We start from the raw sequence: 25,122 nt of genomic DNA, 5'->3' as shown, positions 1-25,122 counted from the left end.
ACACACACACCTATCTCCCTACATTCTGCTCAGTTAGCTAATGCGGAAAGAGAGAGAGAGAGAAAGAAACCACCACCTCCTGCACAATATGCTGTCCAAAAACAAACCCCAACTTACTGGCGGAAATATTTTTTCTCATAATCCTTGCTTAAAATTCTTTGACTGAAATTGTCTCATGAATTATTTTTATTGTTACATTGAAGAAAGAAACACAGTTGTAAGGCCTACCAGCATTTCTTTCTTTAAAAAAAATTGTCAGACGTTATTATATTATGTCTCAAAATCACACGAGTTTCAGTCATCTTGTACAAGACCATGTAGTATGAGATATGGCAAATTGCTGCATCTTCATTAATATTCAATCGGCAAAGCTATAGGCTTTGTGAGAGTTTGGCTTAATAATCACAAAGTGTATGTGACTTACCAAAAAAAATTCTGATATCCATGTTGTGTAGCTGTGAATTTGTTTGTATTGAGGAAACTTGAAACATAAACCAGTTACTTAACCCACCACGCTCGCACATGACAATCACATCACTGATCTGAACTCATTGTTAGCCACTGTAACACTGTAACTGTTTCACTATGCTATTGTTGAATGTTTCATGACACTTTTTTCATAAACTCATCTATGATTTTTCACCCCTGACTACAGAAAACTAAGTCCTTTTGCATTTTTAATTTCTAATTACTTGCTGCACACCAGAAATTGACAATTGTCTGCAACTGAGCTTCATTTCAAGCAGTGGCACTCAAATTTTACATTTTTAGAGGTATGAACAAACATACTGTGCGCTACAAAATCTGAAATCTAGTCTTCCATGTCCATTTATGCAAGTGCAGTAGCTTGCGAGACAAAAACTGCTCTTCACAGAAGAAATTAGTGTGCAGGGACTTACACACATATGCCTAGAAAAATGAGATAATTGATCTTGAAAGCCAAAATTATACATTTAAGTGTGCTGTATCTTAATCTGTCAGCCATAGATCAGATGACACTATTGTAATATCATATCAACAAAGTCCTTATTAGAAATGTTCTGAAGTAAAATGACATGCCTATACACTGTTATAGAACATTACTTACAAGTACCAGTGTCTTTGCAATTTCAGTGAATGTGACACATTAATTACGATTATGTAAATTGTTTATTTTATTTCATTATTGAGGATGAGTTGGAAAATAAGTTTACCCTGTCAACTGTGGGCAGAGTTGTGTGATATGGGCGAAAGACAACATGGCACGTCAACGTGCACAACACCGATACACCATTGGGTAGAGGTCAACCGCGATCAAGCAGATGGCGCCATCGCAGTGCCTGCTATAGAGAGAAGGTGCATTTTGGAGTCGTGGTCAAACGTGGAAGTGAGAGCTGTTATCCGCTATGAATGGGCACGTGAGTATAAGGCACAGAAATTCATAACTGCCTTGTGGAGGTGTGTGGGTCAGGTGTGATGTCGAGGCAAATGGTGCGGATATGGTGCCAGCAATTCCATGATGGACGTCAGCAAGTGCAGGACATACCAAGACCTGGACGGACGCACAAGGCCACCACAGATGCAAATGTCAGGAAGGTGGATGACACGATTAAAGCGAACCAGTGTATCACCATCGATGGAGTAGCGGCAGAATTTGGAATCGGTCATGAGCAAGCTCAAGAAATCATCCACAACATTCTTTGATACAGAAAGGTGTCAGCATGATGGGTGCCCTGCCAACTGACCACAACACACATGGAACAACGCATGATGTTCAGCCTGGAACAGGTCATGCGTTACCATGGATCTGGCAATGACCTGTTTCAAATTGTGACGGAGAATGAAACGTGGGTCCATCATTACACGCCTGAATCAAAGGCCACATCCATGGAGTAGAAACATCCATCATCACCTGTCCGAAAGAAGTTCAAAAGCACTCCGTCTGCAGATAAATTGCTACTTACCATTTTCTGGGACACCACAGGAGTTTTTCTGCTGGACTTTGTGGAGGATGCAACCATCAATGCTGTGCGATACTGTGCCACTCCGTCGAAATTTAAAGAGGTGATTTGGAAAAAGAGGCCTGGCCTTCTCAGATCTGGCATTCTGCTGATGAATTACAATGCGGGGTCACATTGGCGATGGCAATGCAAAACTATATTGCAACTCTTGGTTGGGAGCACCTTACAGTCCGGATCTTGCACAAAGTGACTTCTATCTGTTTCCTGCTTTGAAGAAGACTCTCAGTGGAAGGCACTTTGGCACCAATACTGACATCAAACAAGCCATTCCATGCTTCTACCAGTTTTTCCATTCTTCTCTTAAGAATCTGCATTAGTATTTTGCAACCATGACTTATTAAATCCATAGTTCAGTAATTTTCACACCTGTCGGCAGCTGCTTTCTTTGTAATACCTTCAAGCCTGAGAGTATTTTACCTGTCTCAACATCTTGCACACCAGATGGAAGAGTTTTGTCAATTTCTGACAAAATATCACCTACTCCCGGTGCCTTGTTTTGATGTAGATCTTTCAAAGTTTTGTCAAATTCTTTGGCAGTATCGTGTCTCTTATCTTATCCTCATGTACATCCACTTCCATTTCTAATAATATTGCTTTGAAGTTCATCTCCCTTGTATAGACCCTCTACATACTCCTTCCACCTTTCAGCTTTCCCTTCTTTGCTTTGGACTGGTTTACCACCCGAGCTCTTGATATTCATATAGCTGCTTCTCTTTTCGCCAAATATCTCTTTAATTTTACTGTAGCAGTATCTGTCTTTCCCCTAGTGAAATATTCTTCTAAATCCTTACATTTGTCCTCTAGCCATTTCTGCTTAGCAATTTTGCACCTCCTGTCTGGCTCATTTTTTAAACATTTGTATTCCCTTTCACCTGCTTCATTTGCTGATTTTTTGTTTTAATTTTCGCCTTTCATCAATTAAATTCAATATCTCTTGTATTATCAAAGGATTTCTACTAGGCCTTGTCTTTTTACCTATTTGATCCTCTGCTGCCTTCACTGTTTCATCTGTTAAATCTACCCATTTGTCTTCTACTGTATTCCTTTCCCCCATTGCAGTCAGTCATTGCCCAATACTCGCTATGAAGCACTCAACAAACTCTGGTTCTTTCTACTTATCCAGGTCCCATCTCCTTAATTTCCTACCTTTTTCTAATTTCTTCAGTTGTAATCTACTGTTAACCAATAAATTGTGGTCAGAGTACACATCTGCCCCCCGTAAACGCCTTACAATTTAAAAACTGGTTCCTAAATATCTGTGTAGCAATTATATGATCAGTCTGAATGAAACTTTATTTTGTCTCCATGTGTCTTCCACATATACAGCCTTGTGTTATGACTCTTAAACCAAGTTTAGCAATGATTAAATTATGTTCTGTACAAAATTCTACCAGGTGGCATCCTCTTTCATTTCTTTCCCCCAGTCCATATCCACCTACTATTTGTCCTTCTCTTCCTTTTCCTGCTATCGAATTCCAGTCCCTTATCACAATTAAATTTTCATCTCCTTTAACTCTCTGAATAATTTCTTTTACTTTTATCTCATCATACATTTCTCCAATCTCTTCATCTGCGGAGCTAGTGGCATGTACTTAAGAGTGTACTTCTGTGATAGGTGTGGGCTTCGTGTCTGTCTTGGCTGTGATAATCCATTCTCCATACTGTTCATAATAGCTTACTCACATTCCCATTCTCTTCTTCATGATTAATCCTACTCCTGCATTACTCCTATTTGACTTTGTATTTATAACACTGTATTCACCTGACCAGAAGTACTGTTCTTCCTGCCACAGAACTTCACTAACATCCACTATATCTAGCTTCAACCTATCCATGTCCCATTTTAAATTTTCTAACCTACCTGCCCGGATAAGAGAGCTAACATTCCACACTCCGATATGTAGAATGTCAGATTTGTTCCTCCTGATGACGACATCCTCCTGAGTAGTCCCCACCCAGGGATCCGGATGGGTGACTATTTTACCTCCGGAATATTTTATCCAATAGTAAGCCGTCATCATTTAATCATACAACCAGCACACCAAGGCCTTTTTGGTTGATGTTACAAGGCCAGATTAGTCAATCATGCAGACTGTTGCCCCTTCAACTACTGAAAAGGCTTTTGCCCCTCAAGAATCGCACATTTGTCTGGCCTCTCAACAAATACCCCTTCACTGTGGTACGGTTATCTGTATCACTGAGGCACACAAAGCCATCCCATCTACAGCAAGGTTCATGGTTCATTGGGGGGGGGGGGGGCGGTGGGAGGAACGGGAGTGATACGACATGTATTAAGGCATCAAGGAATAACTTCCATGTTCTATGATACTTGAGGGAGCTGTGGATGGTTAAAAACTTAGGGGAAGACAGAGATTGGAATAAGGCCAACAAATAATGGAGGATGTTGCAAACCAGTCAGGAGATTGATTAGGTCTCCCCCATACAAAAAAAAACCACCTACATCACAAAGATAAAAGAAAGCTTCTTTCAGTGAAATATGTAATTGTGATTGTTGTGCCACAATAGTCCTTACTCTATTATTTTATCTGCTCTTTCTATTTGCTTTCAAAAGTTATTTTAGTCTTTTCTTCTGTTATCTTTGTAAAGTCTCACATCACAAAAACGTTGTACATCTGTTGATTTTACCTGAGAACTATTAGGAAAGAAATAGCAATTTGTTTCTTTGCCATCTTAATACTTTTTAACTCACTGAAAAGTGCTTTGGTTATGTAGCTCATTATGTTCGTTATTTCATAAATTATGAGAATGCTGTTATAGCCTTTCCTTTTTGGGGCGGGGGGGGGGGGGGGGGGGCGGGAAATGGTGTATTTCAAAACGTCTTCTTGTGCAGTATACCCAGTGTGTTTTTGTTCACCTGTCGTCTTGTAATTTTTTTATAAAAATTGTAAAAGATTATACTTAACAACTTTCAAAAGTACCATTTGCAGCCATGGCACCACCATTAGCCACATCATTCATTTGGTTAAGCTATAATCTTGTTTTTGTAGCATATTAAACCTAAATATTTCTCAATGTCGTGAAAATAGAATTGTTGGCAAATATGTAAATTTGATTCACATTGCAGGCATCCATTTTATACTCTTGGATTAAAGCATCATTTATCTTCCATGAAGAGAACAAGAGAGAAAACATCAAAAGGAAAAAAGAGAATTGAAACAGAAGCTACAAGTTGTTACTTTCCAGCAGCTACTGAAAAGGAAATTGGTGCTGTAAACTCCAATCTGGTGATCTCAGAAACATGTGGAAGCATCAGATTAAAGGAAGAGTTCTTTGACATATACTGTGAAGACTTAGCCAGGAACCTCATAGGGAAAGTACTTGTGAGAAAATTTGATAATATAACCTTGAAAGCTAGAATTGTTGAAACAGAATCTTACCTTGGTGGTGTTGACAAGGCTTCACATTCTTACAATGGGAAAATTACTGAGAGAAACAAACCAATGTTCATGAAACCTGGAACAACTTATGTATATTTCACATATGGAATGTACCATTGCTTCAACATTTCTAGTCAAGGTAGGCATGACATAAAATTAGTTTTTGTATCTTTACAAATAGGGTACCAAATTATATAAAAAAATTATTCAGCTTCACTTTATTGATAAGTTGGAAGAATTACATAATTATAACTTTGCAAGCTCAGCCACTGCCATTTGCTGAAACAAAACCTTTGTCCTAATTGCTAAATTAATAGACAGCAAGAGACAAGGAGGAGAGGGGAGGCAACATATCTCGAGTTATGTACCTATCTGTATCCACATAATGCTAAAAGGGAAGGTAGCAAGAAATCTAATGTAGAAATGAGGAAGACAATAACCCAGAAAATAATGAGTTCGTACTTAGCTGTACCTTTAGGGAAGAAACAAAGCTACATGGTGCATACATTCATAACAGTATATAAGGCAACAGAATTAACATTTGTGTCACATGCAGGCTTTATAGTATGCAGACTGTTGCTATTGATTGGCAATGGAAAGTCTTTATTGGAATATAAGTAATTTAAGATGTAAAGATAACAAGTCATTAAATAGTTGAGATGCTAAGCTGCCGATAGCCATATAAACTAGACTGAGAAAGTTGGTAGCTTTCAGATGAATGTTTCTTCAGAGTTATATAGTGCACATATGCCTGTATGGCTACATTGTTTCAGCTGATTACAGTGCGCTGGCACAACAGCTCGACTGAGGTGAGAGGTTGTGTTAGATTGAATGGTCAATAGGGAGATAGCAAATGCTTGGGGTAGGAATGTGGCACTGCTGAGCTCATTCTGGCTGCATGTTCTACATCTACATCCATACTCCGCATGCCACCTGACGGTGTGTGGCGGAGGGTACCTTGAGTACCTCTATCGGTTCTCCCTTCTATTCCAGTCTCATATTGTTCGTGGAAAGAAGGATTGTCGGTATGCCTCTGTGTGGGCTCTAATCTCACTTATTTTATCCTCGCGAGATATACGTAGGAGGGAGCAATATACTGCCTGACTCCTCGGTGAAGGTATGTCATCGAAACTTCAACAAAAGCACGTACCGAGCTACTGAGTGTCTCTCCTGCAGAGTCTTCCACTGGAGTTTATCTATCATCTCCGTAATGCTTTCGCGATTACTAAATGATCCTTTAACGAAGCGCGCTGCTCTCCGTTGGATCTTCTCTATCTCTTCTATCAACCCTATCTGGCACGGATCCCACACTGCTGAGCAGTATTCAAGCAATGGGCGAACAACCGTACTGTAACCTACTTCCTTTGTTTTCGGATTGCATTTCCTTAGGATTCTTCCAATGAATCTCAGTCTGGCATCTGCTTTACCAATGATCAACTTTATTTGATCATTGCATTTTAAATCACTCCTAATGCGTACTCCCAGATAATTTATGGAATTAACTGCTTCCAGTTGCTGACCTGCTATTTTGTAGCTAAATGATAAGGGATCTATCTTTCTATGTATTCGCAGCACATTACACTTGTCTACATTGAGATTCAATTGCCATTCCCTGCACCATGCGTCAATTCGCTGCAGATCCTCCTGCATTTCAGTACAATTTTCCATTGTTACAACCTCTCGATATACCACAGCATCATCCACAAAAAGCCTCAGTGAACAGTGAACTTCCGATGTCATCGACAAGGTCATTTATGTATATTGTGAACAGCAACGGTCCTACGACACTCCCCTGCATCACACCTGAAATCACTCTTACTTCAGAAGACTTCTCTCCATTGAGAATGACATGCTGCATTCTGTTATCTAGGAACTCTTCAATCCAATCACACAATTGGCCTGGTAGTCCATATGCTCTTACTTTGTTCATTAAACAACTGTGAGGAACTGAGGAACTGTATCGATCGCCTTGCGGAAGTCAAGAAACACGGCATCTACCTGTGAACCCGTGTCTATGGCCCTCTGAGTCTCGTGGACGAATAGCGCGAGCTGGGTTTCACACGATCAACTTTTTCGAAACCCATGCTGATTCCTACAGAGTAGATTTCTAGTCTCCAGAAAAGTCATTATACTGTAACATAATACGTGTTCCAAAATTCTACAACTGACTGACGTTAGAGATATAGGTCTATAGTTCTGCACATCTGTTCGACGTCCCTTCTTGAAAACGGGGATGACCTGTGCCCTTTTCCAATCCTTTGGAACGCTACGCTCTTCTAGAGACCTACGGTACACCGCTGCAAGAAGGGGGCAAGTTCCTTCGCGTACTCTGTGTAAAATCGAACTGGTATCCCATCAGGTCCAGCGGCCTTTCCTCTTTTGAGCGATTTTAATTGTTTCTCTATCCCTCTGTCGTCTATTTCGATATCTACCATTTTGTCATCTGTGCGACAATCTAGAGAAGGAACTACAGTGCAGTCTTCGTCTGTGAAACAGCTTTGGAAAAAGACATTTAGTATTTTGTCCTTTAGTCTGTCATCCTGTGTTTCAGTACCATTTTGGTCACAGAGTGTCTGGACATTTTGTTTTGATCCACCTACTGCTTTGACATAAGACCAAAATTTCTTAGGATTTTCTGCCAAGTCAGTACATAGAACTTTACTTTCAAATTCATTGAACACCTCTCGCATAGTCCTCCTCACACTACATTTCGCTTCGCGTAATTTTTGTTTGTCTGCAAGGCTTTGGCTTTGTTTATGTTTGCTGTGAAGTTCCCTTTGCTTCTGCAGCAGTTTTCTAACTCGGTTGTTGTACCACAGTGGCTCTTTTCCATCTTTTACGATCTTGCTTGGCACATACTCATCTAACGCATATTGTACAATGGTTTTGAACTTTGTCCACTGATCCTCAACACTATCTGTACTTGAGACAAAACTTTTGCGTTGAGCCGTCAGGTACTCTGTAATCTGCTTTTTCTCACTTTTGCTAAACAGAAAAATCTTCCTACCTTTTTTAATATTCCTATTTACGGCTGAAATCATCGATGCAGTAACTGCTTTATGATCGCTGATTACCTGTTCTGCTTTAACTGTTTCAGATAGTTCGGGTCTGTTTGTCACCAGAAGGTCTAATATGTTATCGCCACGAGTCGGTTCTCTGTTTAACTGCTCAAGGTAGTTTTCAGATACAGCACTTAAAAAAATTTCACTGGATTCTTTGTCCCTGACACCCGTTATGAACATTTGAGTCTCCTAGTCTATATCCGGCAAATTAAAATCTCCACCCAGAACTATAACATGGTGGGGAAATCTATTCGAAATATTTTCCAAATTATCCTTCAGGCGCTCAGCCACAACAGCTGCTGAGCCAGAGGGCCTAAAGAGACATCCCATTACCATGTCTGAGGCTGCTTTAACCGTGATCTTCACCCAAATTATTTCACATTTCGGATCTCCGTCAATTTCCTTCAATGTTGAGGGAGTTGTCTACTGTGCACAATACATGGAAGAGTGGATTGGGCGTTGGGAGGGGGAAGTAGGACAGAGGAAGATGGAGAGTGTGGAGAAGAGGGTGTGATTTCAGCAAGAGTTAAAGTCAGAATCGTACAATGAGGGCATGGTGCCAGTATAACCTAGAGGATTACAGGATCAGAGTCGCACAAATTATTTAGGAATAAAGGAGATGAGTTCTCATTTTTTTGTAGTGACAATTCCCATATTCATAATTCAGAGAACCTGGTGTGGGGGAGAGGGAGTAGGGTGCGGAGGATCCAGTGTTTCGGGTCATGGAACAGCCATTGAAATCTTTTGCTCGGCATCACAGCTACTTATTGTGCCTAGAATCCTTCCTACTCCTCCCAGTAATGTCTTCCACCACCTACCCATGTCAGCATAACGTAGTCCACCCTTCTACCACAGCTATTCCCACCCCCTTGTCACATGTGTCATTCTCTAGTGAAAGACCTCGATGCAATAACTGTGAAACACATACCTAGTACATACTACTACAGGCCTATTACAGGCTTATTCTAACCTACCAGAAGCAGGGCCACATGTGAAAGCAGTCATGTCATATACCAGCTGTGTTGTAATTTCTGCACAGTATTTTATGTAGGTGTGCTCACAAACCCACTGTCCACTCGAATGAATGGCCACCACCAAACTGTGCCCAAAGAGCAGAATTGACCACACAGTGGCAGAACTTGCTGGTTTGCACAGCATGCACAATTTCAGTGGCAGCCTTACAACCTGTGTCATCTGAATCCATCCCTTCAACACCATCTTCTTTGAGCTGCATGGATGTAAGTTGTCATTACAAAACATTCTTCAATCTCATAATTCTCATTGCCTCAATCTCTGCTAGTCTTGCCCCACATCCAACACTACACCTGTCCCATGATCATGACTTCACTCATCCTGTGTCCTTTTATGTCCAGCTGCCCTCATCCTCTGTTCTATCTCCCTCCCAATCCACTCCTCCATGATATCGTATGCTATGGACAGCTCACCCTGTCTGCAGGCTCAACAAGTTTGTCAATGACATCTTCCTATCCTGAGCAACAGCTGCAACTCCCTCCCAGCCATCAGCCACCATTCCCCACTCTTCCTTCCCACTCCCCAACTGCTTCTCCCCCCACCCACATCACGTGACACAACCTATCAACCTCAGTTGAACTGCTGTCTTGGCGCATGTACCCTGTGTGGAAAATGTAGTCATACAGGTTTATGTACGAGATCGATTCAAAAAATTCCACAACATTCATAATTTCACACCAATGGTGTGTTGGAGTGAAATGTGGTTGGCATCCCTGCACACGCCTGTGTTTAATGTGTAACTGCCAGAAGTTTCATTGTTGTATGTCCGTTTGCTAGTGTTCAGTGCTGTATTGATTAGAACGTTGTGCCACACAATTTGTGAATTTTATGATGGCAGAGTTAGAGGAGTAACGCATCTGAATTAAATTTTACGCGAAACTCAAGAAAACCTTTACAGAAACACACCAAATGATGCTGGAAGCCTATGATGATGAATGCTTAAGCTGTATTCAGTGGTACGAATGGTTCACATGGTTTAAAAATGACTGGACAGAAGTTAATGATGACCCTTGTTCAGGGCATCTTTGACATATACCGATGGCACTCATGTCAGGAAGACCGAAGACCAAGAAATTGCAGAATAATGTAACATTTCATTTGGCTCATGTCATGAAATCCTGACACAGCCTCTCGGAATACATCGTATTGCTGCCAAGTTCATCCTACGGCTCATGAATCAAGACCAGAAAGACATTTGCCTCGCAATATTTTGGATCGTGCAAATGAGAATGAGATGTTCTTTGAGAGAATCATAGTGGTGATGAGATGTGGGGCTACAGTTATGGTGTGAGACCAAAGTTCAGTCTTCGAAGTGGGTCAGCGAATGTTCTTGAAGACCAAAAAAATTCAGCAGGTCAGATCAAATGTCAGAGCTATGCTGATAGTTTTGTTTGACATTGTAAGATTAGTTCATCATGAATTCATGCCACAGTGACAAACTGTTAATTGCTGGTACTATCAGGACATATTGCGATGCATGCGAGAAAATGTGAGAAGGAAATGGCCTGAATTGTGGTGAGACAATTCATGGTTCTCACATCACCATAACGCACCTGCACATTCATCCCTGTTGGTGTGTGACTATTGCACAAAAAACGAAATTACTGTGCTACCTCATCCTCCGTACTCTCCAGATCTGGCCCCTGTGCATTTTTTTTTTTTTTTTTTTTTTTTTTTTTATTTCCGAAGTTGAAAAACCCATTGAAAGGACGAAAAGGGGAGGTGAGAAAATTCACAGACGGCACTCTTTGTGCTATCCAGTTAGAGACATACCAAGACTACTCCCAGAAATGGAAGCGACATTGGGAGCAGTGTATCAATTGTGGAGGAGAGTATTTCAAAGGAGACCATGCAGAATAAGTAAAAGATAGCATAGAAAAATTTTATGGACAAAGTTCTGGAACTTTTTAAACAGACCTCAATTATGTGTGTATGTGTACTCTGTAGCTCTGAATAAGGATTTGTCCTAAAGCTAGCAATCCTTTCAGTCTTGTTGATACACTTATTAACAGCTTATTGCCTCAACTATTCACTAAGTTTTTATCTGTACTCAAACTTCTGTTATTTTTAGTTGTGCCATACTCTATCACACTGCCAGGAGCTGAGCACACGACTGCATGTAAGACGTAGACAAAGAGATGTGATGAGGCTATCCCTGCCATTCCATACTATGCTAGTAGAATCAGTGTGAGTGGTACTTGGAATATATAGGGATGTAGAATAAGACAGTGTCTAAAGAGAATAAACTGTATCTGTGCATAGTATAACATAATTTGTATTTACTATGAGTATATTTACTATGAGTGTTATTACTTTTATGCATGCATCTGTTGTATTGCATATTACCATAAGTTTAAACAATGGAAAGTCCAGATTGGAATATCAACATTATTATGAAAACTGTGGATTGGTACTCACCATAAAGATGACACACTGAATTGCAGACAGGCACATTGAAAAGTGTTACATATAAGCTTTTGGCCAAAGCTTCTTCCGACAAGCAAACATACCTCACACACACGTGACTGTTATCTCCGGCCGCTCTGGCCAGAATGCAAGTGAGACATGTTGAACAGGAGCAACATTCCAGAACGGGGCAGGGAAGGGGAAGGGATAGCAGGATATGGGTGGGAAAAGAGGAATCAGCACTACCTGAATGAGTGTGCAGGGACTAGAGATGATAGGACAGGAGCGCCAGGTGTAGTGTCGGGAGGCTGTGTGGGAGGGAAAGAGAGAGAGGGCAAGGAGCTTGAAGGAGTGAAACACAGAAGGAGAAAAGAGTGGTGGGCGCACCAGCAGAGAGAAACATGCAATGAGGGTGAGACAAGGCAAGTTGTGAGGAGGTGACAGAACAAAGGGAGTGGAAACAGTTGAGTGGAGGGTGCTGGACAGCAGCTTACTGTAGGCTTGAGGTCAGGATGATTTCAGGAGTGGAGAATGTGTTGTAAGGGTAAATCTCATCTGCACAGTGAATAGGTTTGTGGCAATGAAAATGGATTAATAATTGCTTGAACAATTGGAAAAATTGATTGAAAGAATAATTGAAAAGAAATTTTGAAGGTAATTTATGAATCTGTGCACAATCTTGGGTGAACTTTAACTGATAGCAATATCAACAGACCTTTAACATCATTACATTCGAGGTCAATAAACATAATTTTCATTACATACTGCTTCTTACAGTAGTGTGCGGTACCAAATAACCACCGCAACCATTGTAATTGTTAATCTTCACATTAATTCGATTGAGTTTAGTCTTGATTCTGACGATGTCGATGCTGCAACACTCCTCCGGATACTGCATAAATTATTCTCGTCTGCACCAAGCCTATTGATGCAGGATCTAGGTGGCAAAATGATGAACAGATAGGAGTTGACCTTGAATAAATATTCCTTTGCTAATAAGTACTTATAACACTTTTAATGAATGTTTAAAATACACATTTCTAACAACACTGATACGACGGATCCAAGCATATGTCCGCACACTCCACTTCCCGAAACAAAAGGGTGAAGATACATGAATTAATAAATTGAAGAGTGTGCTTCTTACTTTGTTTCACACAGATATTTAACGACATATTAAAACATTATCCTTGCCACAAAAAAACTCGTTGATTTACCCTTGGTGGTGTCTATAACTCATTCAGTTTACATGTAGCTTATATATAAGAAAAGAAAGGAATGAAAAAATAATAAGATTCAATACAATTCCCCTCCCACTGTGCACTGACGTCATACGGAGGTGCACAGTGCCTGAGCTTATTTTCCTTTCTGAGGTTTGATGATTCTGGTCATTATGGGCATAGCCTTTATTTTCGGCCATTGGAGTTATCTTGAATGCTTATCAATTTCTGTGCTCATGTCAGCTTCTTTTAACACGTACATATATATTTTCTCTCCTAACGAAGTGCATGCTGTAACATAGTCCCATTGTTGTCAGTCAGCATCTGCACAGTGTTTAGCTTGCGAAGTAGGTGCGTGCGGCCCAACATCCGTTATCGTCACAGTTCGCACTCACATGTCCCATATGAGGCCAGAGTATCCATGTCGTGCATTTACAGTGGATTTCACTGCACAAATTCGCGAAGCTCGTGTTCAGCAGTGTGATTCTTTGTGAAATTTTCAATGTGGTGACAACTGGTTTCCATATCAGCGGCTCGAGGAATTTATTTCAACTTGTTGCTCTCACTTATTCAGTGGGGAGACCAGCCATACATCCGACATCCATTGACAAGGTAAGTTCCTTTCTGCTTTTACGATGTTGCCGAGCACAGAAAATTCATGTTACACGAAGTATTGCCACTTTTAGTTTACCGCGCACACACCCACATATTGTTTTACCACATGTACACTGAACACTTTGCAGCCAGGTTTCGTATGTTTTTGCACTTTGTTTTTAGGTTCTTTCATACAGTTGCATTGCATAAAGTTTTTGTAGTGTCTTTTCCGCATACCCTACACATAACATTATAAAATACAAATACAATTACAAAATACACTTATCCTATTCATTTGCTGACATGCCATTATCGTCGCTTATATACATCATAGTCTGTAACATATTCTCTCCCCTTTTTATATTTATAGGGTCATTACTTGTCATTTGGTTTTAGTACATATTGTCAGATTTCATTTTCGTTACAGTATTCGATTCCAATTATATGAGTACACATTTTACTCTCGTTTGGTTATACATGCTTCATATAACATTCATACAATAATTTCATTTCAGTTTATGATGACTTCTTGTCAGAGCATATTTATCAATTCAAAAAGAAGTAAATAATAGCCTCTCAGATAACTACGCAAGGCCTCACCTCTCTAGCATTCTCCAGGAAGGATCTACACACTGCAGGGTTGTGGGAATTCCACTGAAAAGCATTTATGTGCTCAGTTACGTCTCATTAATAGACTTAATTGTGATTCCAAGAACAAAATAGTTTGTTGTTTCTAAGCACAACTCAAATCTGACGATACCAACCATTGTTGTTGTTGTTGTTGTTGTTGTTGTTGTGGTCTTCAGTCCTGAGACTGTTTTGATGCAGCTCTCCATGCTACTCTATCCTGTGCAAGCTTCTTCATCTCCCAGTACCTACTGCAACCTACATCCTTCTGAATCTGCTTAGTGTATTCATCTCTTGGTCTCCCTCTACGATTTTTACCCTCCACGGTGCCCTCCAATGCTAAATTTGTGATCCCTTGATGCCTCAAAACATGTCCTACCAACCGATCACTTCTTCTAGTCAAGTTGTGCCACAAACTTCTCTTCTCCCCAATCCTATTCAAAACCTCCTCATTAGTTACGTGATCTACCTACCTTATCTTCAGCATTCTTCTGTAGCACCACACTTCGAAAGCTTCTATTCTCTTCTTGTCCAAACTAGTTATCGTCCATGTTTCACTTCCATACATGGCCACACTCCATACAAATACTTTCAGAAATACCAACCATATCAAATACTTATTCAGTGCAGCTCAATATTTAGTTGTTATGTTCATTGTATAAAAGATAACCATTTCATGTGCTAAGTTTTACAGAGTTGTATCATCAATACAATGTGCTATGTATAATGAACGCAAAACAATGTTTACATAAGTAACAAACATGCATAAAACTTTCAATCTAATTTAGTTGTTTGGCGCTTTCATTGGTAGTCGACACTCACAATAGGTAGGTTTCAGCCCCTTGATTATTTGGTAGTACTCAACCTTAGTTCAGCATCATTCTACATGATGTGCTGCAACTGTTTTCTTCTTCACTTACTTTCACACTATCACATGCATATGTATCATAAACTTACAACTATATTTACTTGTGGTGCAATCCTTTCCTATGTTTGCATGGTACCTAACACTCTACAAGCATTTATCTTTCTTCACTGTCGGACATTTCAATGCATCGTTCCCTTGAAGAAAAACCTTAATACTAACTTAAAACTAAATTTTCATAGATAAGTGTATACAGGCTCACTGGCTACCAATACGTTCTTCATTTATTCAACCATGTTTTTATTCACCTCAGTGTGCAGTCGTGCTATCACAAAATTTATTTCATGTCATGTGGGCGTCTCTACCCACCTTATAAAACTGAAAAAGGAAGTGTATTAGAGGCATGGTGCAACCTCTTATTCAATTTGTCACTAATACTGTACTTGCTTATTTACCTTCAGCAAGCTTTTTCTCCTCTATCAAGTATGATTATGCGTGCACCTTCAATATTTAAATTTTTAAATATTGTACAGATATGGATATAATGTATATAATTGCATAGCTTAAGTATATAACTCGTAATTTAGCATCCCTTTCGTGTTTATATAATCCCGTAGGTCATCCTTGCGCGTGTGTGTGTGTGTGTGTGTGTGTGTGTGTGTGTGTGTGTGTATAAGATAGTCATAGTTATTGTGTAGACTCTCCATTAATGTTCTATGTTTCTGTTTATTCAATAGGCTTTACAAATGCTAGTGCGGGCTGTAGTTCATCAGGTTTGTTTGTTTTGAGCACTACAAAACTTCCAGCTGTGCCTGTATGGCACGCACGCACTTGCGGTTTGTTGACAAGCTTGCTTCCCAATGTGCATGCGCTGTGTTGCTCTGATAGTACTTGCGTCGCGACGGGTTGTGTATTGAATTGTGTGCTACTGTGCATTTCACAACTTCATTTATTTGTTTAAAACTGGGCTTCGCGCAGGGCAAAACATTGTATTTAGAGTCTCGTCATTTCTAGACACATAAAAGCAAAATTCTTCTTTGTTGCAACCACTCATTGTATCCTTTACACATTTAACATATAAGAAAAAACACATAAAAAAATTTTACTTAATTCATATCAATTCAATTCCTTTTATTTGTCTGAAGACAACACTGCTGTTGCATAAGACATCGTCAAGTACAAGTTATTTCTTTGTGGACAACACAATATAATGTTTCATGAGCATTCTTTTTGGCGTAGACAAGAACTCGCAGTATGTACAAGCTGGGAACAATAAGAATTTTATATTTGGTGAAGTATTCTGTGCAGGAAGTTGTGTTTTGTAGACCAAAAATGCATCTTACTACTTTCTTCTTCCACAAGAATACATTATTAGCCCCAGCAGAGTTCCCCCAAAGTATTATCTCATAGTTCAAATGTGCGTGGAAAAAATGCATAATAGGCCATAAGGAGGAGGTCTTGGTTGACACAGATTTTTAATTTTCTTATCGGGTAGACTACTCTTGATAATTTATTAAAAACTTTTTCTGTCTGGGTATTCCAACATAACTTACTGTCAAGATGAATGCCTAACAATTTCACTGACTTTTCCATGAGTTTGTGCAGGTCAGTATCAAGGTTCCTGTGGGAGAAAAGTATGTGTTCTGTTGTATCATCATTTAGCTTTAATGTGTTGTCCCTGAACCACTCACTAGCCTCTTCCATCATTTGTTCATTCATTTGTATCACAACCTTTTCATGTGTATGAGATGTGATGAAAGTGGTGTCATCTGCATACATCACTACTTTACATGGCACCATACTTGCCAAGTCATTTATATATATAACAAACGGGAAGGGTCCCAGCGCAGAACCTTGTGGGATCCCATACATAACATTCTGAAAATCAGATTTTTTGTTTGGATTTATGATCACCATATGTTTTCTGTTAGAATGCCAGTTCATTGCTTTTTTTTCCATAATGTTCTACTTTGTTTATTAAAATATTATGTGAAATAGTATCAAAGGCCTTGCTAAGATCCAACAGAGTGGCATAGGTATGTTGTCTATCTTCAAAGCCATGTAGAGCAGATAACACAACATTTTGAATGGCCTTAATTGTAGACAGTCAATTTTGAAACCCATACTGAGCCTTGTTTAAGAGGTTATTAATTTCAAAAAATCATTCAGTTGGTTTTTTACTATAGTTTTAATAATTTTTGTTATTATTGGGACTATTGCAATAGGCCTATAGTTTTTAGGTGTGTTTCTGTCTCCATTTTTATGCACGGGCAGTATGGTGGTTAACTTCAAGCTGTCTGGAAATACTCCTTTTGTGAACATAAGATTTATAAGGAAACTCATACGGTGACAGATTGTATTTTCCATTTTTTAAGGATAAAATTGGACAGACCATAGACATTCTCTGTTCTAGAGTTGCTCTTCTTGGAGACAACTATTATTTCCTTAGGTCAACAGTTTGCCACCGAAAAGTTTCTAAACCAGCATTAGATTCATCTTTCCATAAAATGGGCAGTCTATCTGCATTTCTGTGATTATTTCTTGCCTTGACTTCATCTGTCATAGAAAATTTTCCAACAGTTATTAAGTAATTATTAAGCTCTTCTGCACTTAAGGGTATGGGTAATTTTTCTGTGGTAGTCCTAGTGTCTGTTTTAATTACATTCCATGCTGCTTTGCATTTGTTGCCGGAATTAAGAATGCAATCACTATGGCCTTTTCTTAGCTTCAACAATCTGCTTCCTGTATATCTTTTTTAGTTTATCATAAGCGTGTTTAGTGTGATTGTCTCTGTGCAATTTTTCATAATACACTCTTAGTAAGATCCTTAGTTTATGGAGATGAGGTGTATACCAGTTGCTGGAACTTCTGCTCTGCTTCTTGGTATGTGACCAATTTGATTTTGTTTTGAGTGGGCAGCACTCATTAAAGATATTTACACCTGTACATCGGAAGCAATCAAATGCTCCAGTACCTGAGTCAGTTTGAATCACAGTGGAATTCCAGTCAGCACTCATAATTCTATGTGTCATATTTATTATGTTTGTATGATTTAGCTGTCTCACTGCCCTAGGTTCTTTTGTTTGCTCTTGACCTTTGCCAAGCCCAATTAATTTTAGAAATATGCCATCATGGTCAAACAGCATGGGTTTCGCAACATCCAAGACAACATTATTTCTGCAGATATTGGCCTGAGCTCCCAGTTGGTGCACATCGACAGCGCAGAAAGATACGTATATAGCTTCTTTTCTGTGTTTACTTCGTAGATTCTTACTTAAATTGCGTGTGAGTTTCGTATAGGAGGTGTAATTTCGAGTTTTAGTTACTGTAATCGTAAATTCAGGCAGATTGTAGCGCAGTCGTTAGGCATTTGTACAGCTTAGCTCATACATTCTTTGTGTGTTTCCATTGTGTTATCTAGGCACAGACTTGTGTTTCAGTAACTGTTGTTCAACATCGATTAGAATGGACAGGGACTTTGATTGCTGTGTTCGGATGAGGGCTGAGTTGGCATCCCTTCACTCACAGCTGCAGGCGGCGCTGACTTCGGTCACGCAGCTTGAGGCTGTTGCCAATGGGCACCACTGTGAGGAGCCGGACTTGGGTATCACGGGGATGTCAACCTCGTCCCGTCTGTCCCCAGATCGGTCTGCCGCTGTGGTTGCCCCGGTTGCTGTCCGCAGTGGGGCTGAGCCCTCGCCTGTGGTTGATTGCGACGTCATTCCAAGGCGTGGCAGGCAGCAAAAGACATCCCCGGAGGCCGATCAGAAAGCCTCCCCGGTGCGTCTGACAAACAGGTTTCGGGTACTGTCTCTGGCTGAGCCAGATGCAGCTGCCTGCCCTGTTTCAGAGGATGATTCTCAGCCTTCAAGGTCCGGGCAATCACAGAGGGTGGGCTTATTGGTAGTTGGGAGCTCCAATGTTTGGCGCATAATTGGGCCCCTTAGGGATATGGCGGCTAAGGAGGGGAAGAAATCCGGTGTGCACTCCGTGTGCATTCCGGGTGGAGTCATTCCTGGTGTGGAAAGGGTCCTTCCGGATGCCATGAAGAGCACAGGGTGCAGCCAGCTGCAGGTGGTGGCACATGACAGCACTAATGAGGAAATTCTCTCTGGATTCCAGTGGCTATCTGATTTGGTGAAGGCTGCCGGTCTTGCTTATGAGATGAAGGCAGAGCTCACCATCTGCAGCATCGTTGACAGAACCGACTGTGGACCTTTGGTGCAGAGCCGGGTGGAGGGTCTGAATCAGAGGCTCAGACGGTTTTGCGACCGTGTTGGCTGCAGATTCCTTGACTTGCGCCATAGGGTGGTGGGGTTTCGGGTTCCGCTGAATAGGTCAGGAGTTCACTACACTCAGCTGGCGGCTACACGAGTAGTGGAGGCTGTGTGGCGTGGACTGGGCGGTTTTTTAGGTTAGAAGGCCTCGTGAAAGTACGGGGTGGGCTGCAATCTCAAAGGGTGCATGGCAAATACAGGATGTGCTTGGATCAAGGAACAGTCGGAATTGTAGTTGTAAATTGTTGTAGTTGTGCTGGGAAAGTCCCTGAGCTTCAAGCGCTAATAGAAAGCACAGAAGCTGAAATCGTTATAGCTACAGAAAGCTGGCTAAAGCCTGAAATAAGTTCTGCAGAAATTTTTACGAAGTCCAGACGGTGTTCAGGAAAGATAGATTAGGCAGCTTTGGTGGTGAAGTGTTTGTGTCTGTCAGTAGTGGTTTATCTTGTAGTGAAGTCGAAGTAGATATTCCGTGCGAATTGGTATGGGTGGAAGTTATACTTAACAGCCGAACTAAATTAATAATTGGCTCCTTCTACCGACCCCCAGACTTTGATGATATAGTTGCTGAACAGTTCAAAGAAAATTTGAGTCTCGTAACAAATAAATACCCCACTCATACGGTTATAGTTGGTGGAGACTTCAACCTTCCCTTGATATGTTTTTCAAAAATACTTGTTCAAAACCAGTGGTAGGCAGAAAACATCTTCCGAGATTGTCCTAAATGCTTTCTCCGAAAATTATTTCGAGCAGTTAGTCCACGAACCCACGCGAATTGTAAATGGTTGCGAAAAGACACTTGACCTCTTAGCCACAAACAATCCAGAGCTAATAGAGAGCATCATGACTGATACAGGGATTAGTGATCACAAGGTCGTTGTAGCTAGGCTCAATACCGTTTATTCCAAATCCACCAGAAACAAACGCAAAATAATTTGATTTAAAAAAGCGGATAAAGTGTCACTAGAAGCCTTCCTAAGAGACAATCTCCATTCCTTCCGAACTGACTATGCAAATGTATATGAGATGTGGCTCAAATTCAAAGATATAGTAGCAACAGCAATTGAGAGATTCATACCTCATAAATTGGTAAAAGATGGAACTGATCCCCCATGGTACACAAAACAGGTCCGAACGCTGTTGCAGAGGCAACGGAAAAAGCATGCAAAGTTCAGAAGAACGTGAAATCCCAAAGATTGGCTAAAATTTACAGCCGCGCGAAATTTGGCACGGACTTCAATGTGAGATGCCTTTAATAGGTTCCACAACGAAACATTGTCTTGAAATTTGGTAGAAAATCTGAAGAAATTCTGGTCGTATGTAAAGTACACAAGCAGCAAGACGCAGTCAATACCTTTGCTGCACAGTGCCGATGGTACTGTTACCGACGACTGTGCCGCTAAAGCAGAGTTATTGAACGCAGTTTTCCAAAATTCCTTCACCAGGGAAGATGAATGGAATATTCCAGAATTTGAAACACGAACAGCTGCTAGCATGAGTTTCTTAGAAGTAGATACCTTAGGGGTTGCGAAGCAACTCAAATCGCTTGATACGGGCAAGTCTTCAGGTCCAGATTGTATAGCGATTAGGTTCCATTCAGATTATGCTGATACAATAGCTCCCTACGTAGCAATCATATACAACCGCTCGCTCACCGGTAGATCTGTACCTACAGATTGGAAAATTGCGCAGGTAGCACCAGTGTTTAAGAAGGGTAGTAGGAGTAAACCATCGAACTACAGACCCATATCATTGATGTCGGTTTGCGGTAGGGTTTTGGAGCATATATTGTATTCAAACATTATGAATCACCTCGAAGGGAACGATCTATTGATACGTAATCAGCATGGTTTCAGAAAACATCATTCTTGTTCAACACAGCTAGCTCTCTATTCGCACGAAGTAATGGCCGCTATTGACAGGGGATCTCAAGTTGATTCCATATTTCTAGATTTCCGGAAAGCTTTTGACACCATTTCTCACAAGCAACTTCTAATCAAGCTGCAGGCCTATGGGGTATCGTCTCAGTTGTGCGACTGGATTCGTGATTTCCTGTCAGGAAGGTCGCAGTTTGTAGTAATAGACTGCAAATCATCAGGTAAAATTGAAGTGATATCAAGTGTTCCCCAGGGAAGCGTCCTGGGACCTCTGCTGTTCCTGATCTATATAAATGACCTGGGTGACAATCTGACCAGTTCTCTTAGGTTGGTCACAAATGATGCTGTAATTTACCGTCTAGTAAGGTCATCCAAAGACCAGTATCAGTTGCAAAGCGATTTAGAAAAGATTGCTGTATGGTGTGGCAGGTGGCAGTTGACGCTAAATAACGAAAAGTGTGAGGTGATCCACATGAGTTCCAAATGAAATCCGTTGGAATTTGATTACTCGATAAATAGCACAATTCTCAAGGCTGTCAATTCAACTAAGCACCTGGGTGTTAAAATTACGAACAACTCAGTTGGAAAGACCACATAGATAATATTGTGGGTAAGGCGAGCCAAAGGTTGCATTTCATTGGCAGGACACTTAGAAGATGCAACAAGTCCACTAAAGAGACAGCTTACACTACACTCGTTCATCCTCTGTTAGAATATTGCTGCGCAGTGTGGTATCCTTAACAGGTGGGATTGACAGAGGACATCGAAAGGGTGCAAAAAAGGGCAGCTCATTTTGTATTATCACATAAGAGGGAAGAGAGTGTGGCAGATATAATACACGAGTTGGGATGGAAGTCATTAAAGCAAAGACGTTTTTCGTCGCGGCGAGATCTATTTACAAAATTTCAGTCACCAATTTTCTCTTCCGAATGCGAAAATATTTTGTTGAGCCCAACCTACATAGGTAAGAATGATCATCAAAATAAAATAAGAGAAATCAGAGCTCGAACAGAAAGGTTTAGGTGTTCGTTTTTCCTGCGCGCTGTTCGGGAGTGGAATGGTAGAGAGATAGTATGATGTGGTTCGATGAACCCTCTGCCAAGCACTTAAATGTGAATTGCAGAGTAATCATGTAGATATAGATGTAGATGTAGATCTAGGTATGCATTTTGTCTTGTGGGTTTACTGTTGAGACAGAAGAAATTAATTGATCTCAATGTATTTAACAGGAGGCTAGTTTGAGAGTTATGCACATTCACATCTATATTAATAACTCCAAAGATAAGAATTTTATATGTCTTATATCTGAGTAGAAACAATAACAATTTTTCTGTGTGGTCTACTGTAACTTTTGAGTCAGTATATGGAAATCACAATAACCAGGCATTCTGGGAACTTAACAGCAGCAGCTTCAAATTCTTCTTCTTGAGTTAAATGCTTAATATCTATTACACTGAATTTAAGTCTTACACAAACTCTAACAAGTATACCTACACTTCCTTTCTTCATAATAGATTTAAAGTAAACAGGTGCTATTTTGTAGCCATCAGGAATGTACAACTGGCTTTCATTTTTTGTGAGCCAGTGGTCATTAAGACACAGAACATCACAACTAACAACATAAATTCTAGAATGTGAATTTCCCCCTTCTTTCAGTATACAAACATTTTCAAGTCTTTGTGTGATTAAAGGCCCTTGTCTTTGCCCGCGTTCGTGTGTACTATTCTGTATGCTCCCAGGTAGATGATTTTAGTAATTATGTGAGGTCCAGTGCATATTAGTTGCCACTTATGGTTCTGGTTTCCAATTTTTCTGGATTTTGGATGTGTTCTAGGTAATACATCTTGGCCTATATAAAATTGTTTTGTACATTTCAGCTTCCCTTTCCAGTATTTAGCCCAGGCTTTAAGGTTCATTACTGCATGTCATATTCTATCCTCCAGTGATAATTCATGTATCGGTATCTTCGACAAAGATTTCTCCTACTCGTCTACTTGTTTGCAACTGAATTTCATCTCACTTGGTGTAAATCTAGTTGATGTATGGGGAAGGTTGTTAACAACTTGTAAGAAGGGAGTGACATATTCAATCCACTTGGTATGTTTACGAGGCATATAGGGCCTGAGAAACCTGTTGATTTCCTTAAACACCCTTTCTATGGGGGATGCTTCAGGATGAAATTTGAATATTATAATGTGTTCCATTTGGTTGGAGCCAACAAAATATGAGGCATTATCTGTTAACATGACTTCTGATTTTCCTACTCCTGTAAAATAATGCCCTTTGATTCGTCTTATAGTTGAACTGGCTTTAGCATTCTGTACAGCATACAATTATACGTATTTGGTGAAAATATCATACATACCTACTATATACTTTACACCAACCTTACTTCTGGGATAGGGTCCATCCACATCCACAGACACCTTTTCTAGAGGTTTTCAAACACCTTTTCTAGAGGTTTTCTACCACAATGGTATGTAGTTCAATCTGTTGGGAGATGTTAAAATATTTTGTTTTCCGGCAGACAACACACTTCCTTACCACCTGTAGAATCTTCATCTAAGGATGGGGAAACAACAATATTGACCTATTTTGTCATTGCACTTAGCAGTGCCATAATGGCCCCAAGTAGTGTGTGTGTGTGTGTGTGTGTGTGTGTGTGTGTAAGATAAAATCATCCACATATTCCTCCGGCAAACACACACGCCATTGTTATTGTTCATGATGGTTCCTATGTAACAGAACACCTTTGTGAATAGTGAAAAACCTTTTTAACTCTTCAACACCGTTTTGCATAAGTTTCACTCTTACCTTACTCCATCATGTGTCTACTTGCTGTAATGGCTCCATGTGTTTACACATTTGGGCATAGTATGGTCAGAGTGTTTAGTCTTCCATCAACATACCTCTTATTTCAATCTTCCTGCTCTAAAAGATCGTTAAATTCCTCTAAGCTTTGTGGTAGTCGAGAAAGAGCATCAGCTATTATGTTCTGGTTTCCCTTTATGTACACTATTTCAAAAGCAAATCCTTGAAGATACATACACCACCTGGCCATCAGTCGGTGTAGCAATTTACAAGTTAACAAAAATGATAGGGACTGACGGTCACAGTATACTTTTGTGTGTTTACCTCAGAGGAGATATTCAAACTTTTGAAAGGACCATATTACAGCCAAACCCTTCAACTCCATAACTGAATATGGACGTTTGGCGTAGGATAAGATGCGGCTGCAAAGCTAATTACTTTAGGGATGAGTTTTACCTCTTCTTCTGCCATTTGAAAAAGACATGCACCCAGACCCTGAGAAGACGCATCAGTGCGTAAGCAAACATCCTTCTTCATGTCTGGTTGAGATAGAATATTAGTATTTAATAAGGCTTGCTTGATGTTCTTGAAACTGGGTTGACGTTGCTTGTCCCATAAACAAGGTCTGCTTTTCCAGAGAAGATTGAGAAAAGTATCACTGTTCATAAGTTGGTTAGGGATGAATTTCCTGTAAAATGAGACTAGGCCTAAGTATGCCTTTAATTGTCTCTTGTTTTGAGGCACAGGACAGTTCCTAATGGCGTCAAGTATTTTAGGATCTAGCAGTATGCCTTCTGAAGAGATTGTGTGTCCCAAAAATTTTATCTTTTCTTTTCCGAAACTAGATTTCTTGAGATTTTTCTGTTATTCCATGTTCGGAAAAACAATTCAATACTTGCTCAATTAGTCATAAGTGTTCTACTCATGAGGGTGTGGCAACTAAAAGGTCGTCC

General features: G+C 40.2%; 1 protein-coding gene across 1 annotated transcript in view; it reads left to right on the top strand.

Annotated features, from left to right (window-relative positions):
* Positions 1–25,122, top strand: part of LOC126235160 (putative 3-methyladenine DNA glycosylase) — a 116,616-nt gene that overhangs the window by 77,421 nt on the left and 14,073 nt on the right. Inside the window, exon 2 of the mRNA XM_049943893.1 lies at positions 5,086–5,537. Coding sequence (XP_049799850.1) covers positions 5,086–5,537 — 452 coding nt within the window. The remainder of the gene's footprint in view (positions 1–5,085; positions 5,538–25,122) is intronic.

This window comes from Schistocerca nitens, chromosome 2 (genome assembly GCF_023898315.1).
Source record: "Schistocerca nitens isolate TAMUIC-IGC-003100 chromosome 2, iqSchNite1.1, whole genome shotgun sequence".
Classification (NCBI taxonomy): Eukaryota; Metazoa; Arthropoda; class Insecta; order Orthoptera; family Acrididae; genus Schistocerca; species Schistocerca nitens.
Note: the sequence above shows the minus strand (reverse complement) of the source record. Positions and strands in the feature narration are given on the sequence as shown.